Genomic DNA, 10,265 nt, shown 5'->3' with positions numbered 1-10,265 from the left:
GCTTCAGCTTCAGCATCCTCATGTTACAGCCAGGGAAACTGAAGGTCCCAGAGAGAAAGTGACTTGCCTAAGGTAGTTATATAGCCCCAAAGTAGCTGGGCCTGGATTTGAATTTGGGTCTAAAGAATGCCAAATTAACATTCTTTCTGCTTTACCAAGAGCAGGGAGAGTCAGGAGCACCCGGGAAAAGAAGAGGGAGCAAAGAAACTCACATCTATTGAACGCTTACTATGTGCCCAGCATGGTGAGTGTAAATGAATGTTCTCTTCCATCAACTCCTAACAGTAGTTCCCTCATATAAACAGAGAATCCTCAGTTTACAGATGGGGAAACAGAAATGAGGTGACTTTCCTGAGGGCACACTGCTAAAGGCAGCAGAACCAGTATTCAAATCTAAGTCTGTCAAGTTCCAAAGCCTTAGTTTTTCAGTAATACCAAATAACATTTCTTGAGAACTTTCTGTATGCCAGGCTCTGTACTAAATGCTCTAACTCATTTAATTTAAACCTCCCAACCAGGTATGTACTATTATTATCTCCCGTTTAACAGATGAGGAAAGTAAGGCAGCCCAAGGTCATCTAGTTAGAGAGTAACAGAACTTGGATTTGGATCCAGACAGTTCAGAGCCACAGTTCATAGGCTTAGTGGTTGAACGCTACTATCCTCAAGCTCAAAGCTAAACTAGTGTGAGAGGCCCCGAACTGAAATCTCCTGATCTCTCAAGTCAGTGTGCTGTGCACTATTGCCTCCTGAATGAATGTCCAAAGGCACAATTGGTGCACCTCTGCCCAGGGGCCTGAATCTAATGAAGGGACTCATTCTGGGAGGCCTGCATTCTTACCGCACAGCCTCCGTGGCTCTCCATCCTCAAACATGTGGCTGAGGGGGAAGAGGAGATACATTCAAAGGAGGAAACACTGCTCCACTCTTGGTTCTTGTGTTACTTGCCTGCCCCAGGCAGGGGGCTTCCCCTCGTGAGCATGCATACAGTTGGAGGTGGTTGTGAAGGAACCATTTGCCTTGTGTCTGAATATCCTTCTGACAGAGCCCAGCAGAACAAATATCTGAGATGACCCAGAGGCTAGGGAGAAGGTGAGAGATCCGTCATCACAACCTCCCCAGAGTACAAATAAGGAAACTGAGGGCCACAGAGTAAGGTGTAAGCAGGACTGGAGGGATCCTTAGAGACCCTCAAGACAAACCTCTGGACCAAACCACAGATGAGGAAAGTCCTCAAACATAGGCAGAGGCTTGCTCAAAGTAGGCTTAAGATCTTCTTGGGCCCCAGGATTTGGCCCTTTGCCTGACCATCGTGAATCTCAGAAAGGGAAGTGAGGCCAGAGGGAGTAAGTTATTCTAGGACTTGTGATGACATATCCCCCCAGAGACCCAAGCCTGGAGTCGGTCCCTGGGACCCTCTGGCCATCAGCCATGGCACCCTGCCTGCTGAAGCTTTGGAGTGGGGGAAGGGAATCACTATTTCTTAATGGCTTCCTGCCCAAAAAGCCTCTAGAAGTGGCTAGTGCTAACTCTGTTTCCATGGAAAGAGCTGACTTCAGTGCATCCAGGGGGTTCAAGACTAGATTCCAGGCTAAACTGGAACTGGAGTGTTCTGCGCATGGGAGTATGAGAGTGGATAAAGAAGGGAAATTGTCATCTGCTTCAATGTTCAGAAAAGGACACATAGCCAGGATATCTGAGTTGGGAGAAAGCTGTGATGCTCTGAGGCAGAGGGATGGAGGAAATGATCTTTGAGAGCTGGGATTCTCTTTGCAGCATTCCCTGACTTCCTATGAATGCCTAAGGGCAGCACAGCAGTTCTGAAAGCAGTAGTAATTACCAGAAGGGATTTTCCTACAGACTTGCCCTGTAGCTAACTCCAAACGGGAGCCATACAACAGACTTGAGACTTAGTGACCTGTGAGCCTGCTTCTCATTGTACAGTTGGGAAAGTGAGGCCCAGAAAGGAGAGGGCCTCCCCAAAATGCCAGAGTGAGTCATGATTCCTGACGTTAAAGCAGGGTGAGGAGGACGACCCTGTGACCCAGGGCCCAGGCCTTTCCCCTTCTGTGTCTCCACACCGACCTGAGTCCTGCTCAGGTCGAGGGCTCTCCTCCCTGGGTGCTTTTCCTTGGCACTCTTTCCAGTGTCCCTGTGTGGTTTCGGTTTTACCCAGAGGCCCCCAGGAAGGGCTGGTGTGTCATTCGCAGGTGGCAGGAGCCAAGCAGGCCAGCGTGCAAGTGGCAGGACTGGCCGGTAAGCTGCAGCAGGCTGGATGCTCCAAGCTTGGGAGCTGAAATTCAGGGAATTTCAATTGGCATTGCTGTCCAGTACCAGCCAACTGGTTAACGGTGCCGAGTTTGAATCAGCGACCCGCCTCCTGGCCCCTCCTCCTCAGCTAGTCTCTCTTCCTCCCCCCCTCCCTCCTTCCCTCCCTCGGGCCCTCGGGGAAAAGTGCAGACGAGCTGAGCTCAGGCCGCTGCTCTCCGCCTCTTCCCAAGATGAGTCGCTGATGGAGCACCGGATCAGAGCTAGCTCTGGCTGAGCCCCGGCTCCTGGGTAGCCTGGTCCCCAGAGAGGGAGAGACCTGTGCCCAGCAGAGCTCTGCTGGGCCCTGCCAGTTCCCCTCACCCCACCATGCCTCTGTTGGACGTGTTTTGGGCTTGCTTCAGGAAAGTGAAGGTAAGAGGTTACCTAGCCCCAGCCCACTCCACTGCTCTGGTTTGAAGGAGGCAGCTGGGGACCACTGAGTGCTGGCTGGAAGGCAGATAGGCTTCTGAGACTACCTTAGAGCTAGAAAGGCTTGGGTTCAAGTCTTACCTTTGACAACAGCTCTGTGATCTTCTACTGCTTTCTCACAGAAATAAGACAGCTGGCTGGCTCTTATTCTAAAACTTGCCTCTGTTGCTTCCCTGGCCTTGCCACAAAGACAAGATTCTTAACCTTTCTGAGCCTCCATTTCCTCAGCTTTAAAATAAACATAATAGTGACACCAAGTTTATAGGGTGGTGAGGTTGGTGTTATTGTTTACATATTAAATGTATGGAAATATTAGAGACAATGTGTGTAAAGTTCCTAGTGTGATGCCTGGCATGTAGCATCCATACCATACAAGTAATGGTAACTATTATTATGATTATTGCTACTGATTTCCTTCAACGTATATTAAATACCTACTCTGTGCTAGGCACCACAGGAATTACACAAAAAACCAAATAGCTTTTGTCCTCAAAGAAGAGGTAAGAAAAGTGTTAAATCTTTATCAAGACATATGCCAGACACTATGCTAGATAGTTAGTTGGTCAATAAATAGTTGTTGAGTGCTTGCAATATCTTGTACATGCAGGATACACAAGCACAGCAGGACGCATGAGGATGTAGAGGATATTATTTCTGCTTTAAAGAATCAGGGAACTGATATTTATTTCATATATGGTATGTGTCAGACATAGGCACTTTCTGTTTGTCAACTGTGATGGTGATTTTCACCATAAGCAAGCCATTGTTTTCCTCCTTTTGTAGATGGGGAATGGACACTATGAATGATCAAGAAATATTTACAAGATCACTCAGATATGATTGGCAGAGATGGGATCTGAACTCCTAAATCCATAGTCTTGTTGACACTATATGGCTTCCCATAGCTGCACCCAGTAGGGAGAACTTTTGACAACTAGCCTGACTACATAGAAGACAAGATGAAAATCAAGCTGGCATCGTTGGAGGAGCTTGGAATAGATTTACAGGAGGTCACATTTGGGCTGAGCTTGAAGGAAGAGAAGTTTGTCAGTCCAAATGGGGGGAAGGGCATTCCAGGCATGCCTGGCAGAGGGAACTTCATCAGCAAGAGTCTGGAGGCAGTGATGGGTTGGAGGAAGGGCTGGTTTCATCATGTGCCTTATTGCAGGGTTTGAGGAGAGAGGAGCTGGAGATGGAGGACAAGAGTCTACCTCCCATAGAATTTGGAATTGATCCGTGGGTTCCTGGCCCTCACCTAGTGAGGTTCTCAAATGAGCTTTTCACTCATCTGCAGTAAAACATGAGAAGGGTAGGGCTAATGCATTGCAGTTTTCAGAAAGCTAAATTAATTCAAGTCAAAGGACTATTCTTTATTTAAAGATTACTATTACTTCTTATGGGGGTGGGGTTTAAATGATTTATTTTTATGAAATAGAAGTGTGAGATTTTTAAAATTTTTGTCCTCAGGAAAATAAAGTTTCCAATACTCTTGACTGTTCCCTTCCTCATTTATTTAAATATTGCCTTCCTTATCCATGAAATTCCAAAATCTGAGGACTCAACTTGTTTTAGAGGATAGAGGAGTTCAATAAAGTATGGATATAGTTAAGTGGACGGTTTTAAGAAAATCACTCCAGTGGCCTTGGGCAAAAATGGTGTGGAGGGTCCCAAGTAGCAATGTGAAAGCCAGGAAGGTGGCTGCAATGGCAGTAAGTAGAGAGCAGATGATGAGAGATGGATCCAATGAGAAGAACAGGGCAAAGGGGAGGTGAAAGTACCTATGACGCTGGACACCAGACTGATATGACTGTCCACTCCCTGGAGAACCATTCTGGATATTTGGCATGGATTTAAATCCTGTTGCATTCATTACCCTAATCTGTCAGACTCCCGGCAAATGCTCTCACCAATGACAGTCTTTTAGAGACTGTTGGGGTCAGAGACCCTCAAGAAAAAGTCAGGGGCCTCTATCCCTGGTCCCAGATATTAGCACACATGCACACATTCACTCACGTGCGTGTCCACAAAGATGGAGCCTATACCTGTGTTTCTGCATACTCTCAGCTACACACACATATGCATAGACACACCATTCAAGTGTGTGCACACACACACATACACACATAGAGGCAAATACATGTGCAATCACACATGCACACACAGATAGTACATATCCACAAGCATGTAGACTCACACACATGCACACGTGCACATACAGAGGTAGGCATGCGTGCACACAAACAGATACTCTCCCATGCATGAGCTTGCAGGCACACTCACAATTAGACATACAGAAGCATGCATACAGCATAAAGACACACGTGCGCACACAGGGTTGTGGCAGACATGAATCAACACACAGATCTCAGAATAAGAGGCGGCCTGCCAGACCTACGTACACTTTGAGTTTTGTGTCTCTTTTTCCAGCACTACTACTTTGCAGACCCAGTCAAATAGGCAGGACTTCTGGGCTTGTAAACCCACTCAGGGGTATGGGATGCCCTGAGCCACCCTGCCTCTCTGAGCTGGGCCCCTTGTGAGCAATTGCTTGGCTGTGTGGGAGGGAGCTGTGGCAGCTGCAGAAGCTGCCTACAGGGAGGGGCATGGCCATGCCTGAACCTGCCGTAGCTGAAAGGGCCATCTCAGATGTCTCATTTGACCTTCTTGTGGTCCTGATGGGGAAACTGAGCTCCTAGCATCCAGCACCACATGGAGCTCTCCATCAGCTGAGGATATTTGAAGAGGGAGGAAGCAAAGGAACTTAGAATCCCAGCCCCCACCCCATCACATGTGCATGCGCGCACGTGCACACACACACACACACACACACACACCTGAGCTGTGTGCTTTTAAGCAAGTCCTCTGTGAGCCTCAGTTTCCTTGTTTGCAAAATAACACTAATCAGGGCCTGCCTCACAGAGATACTATGAGGATTTGAGAAGGTTGTGTCTTTAAAGTGCCTGGTGTGGAATAAGTGGTCAATACACATGACTCATTGGCAGTAGATTTCCGAACTATTCACTGGGAGCATCGGAGCAAAGAACAAAGGTTATTCCATGTTTGGCAACTCCAGGGTTAAGAACTCAAGTCTCACTGGCTCCTTTGCCACAACTCCTCTTCAGCCCTCTCCTCTGGCCCTGTCTGACTTTAGGACCAGAAACAACCTGTTTGGGAGCTGAAGGGTGATACTTCAGAAGTTAGTGTTACTGGGAAGGTGGGAAGAGGTCAGGCCAGGGTCCAGGACTGCCTTGAGCTGTGCTGGGGTTAGGAGTAGCCCAAGGGTAAGGTGTTTGGATGTGAGATGAACTCAGTGTATATAGTTCCATACATGTCTGATGTTTCTTCCCTGGAGGCCAGTGAAGGTTGAGAAGTTATCCATGACCTCTTAACACAGCACTATGTATGCATGAGAGTCCCCTCAGCCTCATACTCACACGCATACACACAGGACCATTTCTCTGATGTGTCCTTTTGCCCCATTCCAGACCAAGCATGGTGTGATGCACATCATGAGTGCCCAGAACATGGATCCTCTCTTATGTTACTCTCTTTGTATCAGGCGAGCTTGTTAGGTCCTGGATGGCACTGACCTGGGAGGTGGAGAATACAGCTGGAGTTCCATATCAGCCATGACCTCTAGGTGACTTTGAGAGGATCAGTACTCCCTGCTGGCCCTCAATTCTTTCCCCTTAGACATAGCTAATCACACAGTATCAAGGATGACAAGGTTCAATGAGGTCATCTGTTTCTCCCTCCCTTTTCCTCTCTTCAAACTATGGATGAGGAAACTGAAGCTCAAAGAGGGGAAGAGATGTGCCCAAAGTCACACAGAGGGTGACCAGATCCACACATAGTCTGTAGTCTTCCTACTTGCTCTGTGGCAAAATCCAAACACCACTTGTCTCTGGTAGAATATAACAGCAATTCTGGCAGGACTGCCACACATGCACATAAATGCATGTGGTAATAACCTTGTCTCACCTACCTGCTTCTATGGGAGGCAAAGCAAATCAGACTGAAAAATCCCTTGGAAACTGGGAAGCCTTGTCAAGGTTGGCCATCCAGTTTTGGTCCAACCAACAATTCCATGCTTTTGCCCAGTCACTGTATACTCACACAGCCAGGCCTATGAGTGCAGATGTGCACAAGGGCTCTCCTGAGTTCACGCAAGAACACACTCTCAAGCACCCTCTTCTGTGTGTGCAAATCCGCCTAGTTCTCAAGCAAAGGAAAAGCTTAACTGGAGACTAGGGTACTTTCTGCAACAGCACAGCTGGAAAAATCAAGGGATAGGGGTGAGGACCTCCAGAATTTGCCCCTTCTCCTCCAGTTGCCTCATCTCAGCACAGTTGGTGAAGTTTGCTCAAGAACCATCTGAGATTGGACAGTATTTGTTCTGGGGAGTGGGAAAAGTGCCCATGGGCACTAAGGAGGTAAGATGGGGAATAGGAATCAAAGCTTTGACTCTGACTCATGTTTTGGACACAAATTCTTACTTTGCCTTCAGCTTCTTTGGTACCAAAAAGAGTATGAGTAGGGGTTACTGGGAATGGAGGACATGTCTGATGATATGGTTGGTGGAGGAAGAAGAAAGTGGGAAAACCTGCAGATTGGCAATGCCAGTTCCTCACACTGTGCCCCCACCCATGCCCCAGCCAAAAGCACGGCAGAAAGAAGCGATTAGCTACATTTATAGAGCACATGGTATATGGTAGACACTGTACCAAGTCCTTCACAAATATTAACTCATTTCACTATCACAATCAACTCTGCAACGTGGGTGCTATTACACTCATCATTCTCATTTGACTGAAATACAGAACAGTTAGGAAATTTATCCAAGGTCACACAGCTATTAAGTGATAAACTTGGGATTTTAAATACAGGTAATCAAGGTCCAAAATCCATGTTCTTTCCACTATGTTTATGTAATCTCTGCCTCAGTTTTTTTCCACCTATAAACAGGGGGTTAGATTGGTTTATCTCTGAAAGTCCTTCCAGCTTCAATAACTCTCATTATACTTACTATCATTGACTGAAAAAAAAAGGGGGGGGCAAGACTCTTGCATCTTCCCATACACAGAAAAGTGCTACATTCATTAACTTGAGATATCTGGTTTTATTTAATTAACAGTAATCTTTTGATATTCCAACTCTCTGGTCTTTGAAAGCTCCATATATCCTGGCTCTTCCTTTACATCTTTGCAGCAGTCCTTCAGAGCTATCTGAGAGGTTGTCTTCTGGGCTTGAAGCCCTCAGAAAGACTGTCAAATAAAATTCTCAAGTTTTTCTTAAGAATTTCTCAAGTTTTAGGTTGTGCAATTTTTTTCAAGTTGACAATATATACTTCTCTGAACTTTTAAGCTAAGTGAAAAAAAATCTGCTCCCCAAATGTCAGTGATTTCCACTCAAGTTCCCTGGAGAGTGGAGCTGAGCCCAGGCTCAGACAAATGAGCCTGCCCTGAAGGCCAGTCCTCCCAGCAGCCCCTAGGGCTGGAGAATAGCCTGAGAAGCTCTGGGAGCCAGGGCCTGGCCTGCATTTCCAAGTCACTAGTAACAATAACAGGGAACAGCAGCTCAGGCAGCCTGTGCTGGGATGTGGGGTCAGAGGTTTCACAGTGGAGTTAGGGAGTGGAACTCCTCGATCCCATCCCTTTGGGCCACCCCTGAGCAGCCTCTGCCACTAGGGACCTTGGAGTCCAGTTAGACCAGCAGCTCCAAGGCTGCAGCTGCCAAGGGGCAGAGGAAAGGAAGTTCTGCATTTGGAAAATGGGGTTTGAGGCCCTGGAAATGGGTGTGAGTTAAAATTCTCTGGCCTTTTTAGCTAATCTGGCCTGGGTCCCCGTGGGAGCTTCAGAGAAGAATGCAGTATAATGATACAATGTAGTAGCTGCTGGAAATGGAACTGCGAGCCCAGATTCTGCCTTTTCTCCCCCTTTCAGAGCCTCAGTTTCCTCATCTACAATATGGGGATAATAGTCTCCACTTCAAAATTGATTGCATGTGAAAGGGCTTGCTGCACAGTACGTACTTAGAAAATTTGACTTAAATTTGAAGATAGTTCATGGGTTGCTCTTGTGATCCTGGGCCCATGGCTTGGGCCCTCAGTTTCCTCATCCATAGAATGGGGTGAAATTCTACCTGCCCAAAGAAAGCCTAGAATTGGTGACATACTGTGGAGATAAAAAGACAGAAGGAAACACTGATATTACTACCCTCAGGCTCAGGAAGTGAGTTGTTTAAGCCATTCCACTCGCTCTTCCTATCTCTACCCTTACTCCCACTCTGGGTCAAACTAGTTCAGAATCTGGAAAAGAGGCCCCATTCTGCTGTGATACCATTGCATCTCCCCTCTCCAGTCCCTTACTGCACTCACCCTGTCTAAGGTCCCTCTCCCAGAGGGAGTCCCAAGCTCTAGGCAGGAAAGAGGGTCCCTGTTGGCTGGTGGGAAAATCAAATCTTTGGGATGTGACATTCCTGAGATTGTCCAGAGAACCCCTGGGAGTTGCAGCTGTTTGTGCTCTCTCTCTTTCCTCTCGCTGTCTCTCCTCTCCAGCCCAGCTCTCTGCCTCTTGTGGAGGTGGGGAGGGCAGGAGGGTATGAAGCTGGAGAAGGCTGGGACGATAGGGCTCAAAGGCAAGGAACTCGCGTGGTGCAGGCCAAGTGAGCAGTGGGGAGTGGGGAAGGAGCAAAAAACACTCCACCAGGACTGGCAGGAAGGAATTAAGGCAAAAAGAGCCCAAGGCAGCAGGATATCTGTCAGTGGGTGAGTTAGAAAATGATATACAGTTCATCATCCCTGAGGCTACAGGTTGGATCCCCTTTTAGGGGTGGGTGGGTTATTAGACCATGGTAGTTCTGGTGGGTGGGAAAGGAGAGTCAGAACTTCTGAGAGGCTCACACATTTCAAGCTAGTCTGGGATAGCTTGCACCCTCAGAGAAAGGAAAAAAAGAAACCTCTGGGATTCCTCAAAATGCTGTCCCAGTTTGAGTTCTACAAAGGCCTTCCTGAAATCCTTTCTTACAGTGTCTTTTCCCAGCTGGAATTGTCCTTCACCCTCTTCCTTGTGATGAAAGGATTAGAATGATCAGGGACCCACCTATCCTTATAGGCAACAAGTCTGAAGTCTAGCAAAGAACTGGTCAAAGGCACATGACCAGAATGCCTGCTATCACTCAGTCCCACTTTAAATCTCTCTCCACCTTTAAATGTCTCTTCTGTTCTTTCCAGAGAAGAAATTGGCATCCCTCAGGACCACACCACCTCACAGCCAGATTTCACACCCTACCCATGAACACATGTTCCCAGGCCACTGGGATGGGGTTTAAAAGTGACACCATGACACCAATGTTCCAACTGAAGACCTGGTGGCAGGCTCAATCCGGCCTTCACCTGCACACCAGCCGCCACGTACCCAGCTACCTCCATGCTGGACTGTGAACTCCTTTAAGGATCCAACCTGTGTCTTATCCACCCCTATGTCCAGCCCAACACAGTCTCTATTTTAGGCCCAGCATAAAGGAAG

At 47.4% G+C, this 10,265-nt stretch overlaps 1 protein-coding gene across 2 annotated transcripts in view; it reads left to right on the top strand.

Annotated features, from left to right (window-relative positions):
- Positions 1 to 2,474: 2,474 nt before the first annotated feature.
- Positions 2,475 to 10,265, top strand: part of STARD8 (StAR related lipid transfer domain containing 8) — a 78,420-nt gene continuing 70,629 nt past the window's right edge. For both annotated transcript variants that reach the window (XM_040265754.1, XM_040265753.1), the window contains exon 1: positions 2,475 to 2,682. In XM_040265754.1, coding sequence (XP_040121688.1) covers positions 2,638 to 2,682 — 45 coding nt within the window. In that variant the 5' untranslated portion in view covers positions 2,475 to 2,637. The remainder of the gene's footprint in view (positions 2,683 to 10,265) is intronic.

Source organism: Oryx dammah, unplaced genomic scaffold (assembly GCF_014754425.2).
Source record: "Oryx dammah isolate SB20612 unplaced genomic scaffold, SCBI_Odam_1.1 HiC_scaffold_23, whole genome shotgun sequence".
Classification (NCBI taxonomy): Eukaryota; Metazoa; Chordata; class Mammalia; order Artiodactyla; family Bovidae; genus Oryx; species Oryx dammah.
The sequence above is the reverse complement of the archived record's forward strand: the minus strand, read 5'-3'. Positions and strand labels throughout refer to the sequence as shown.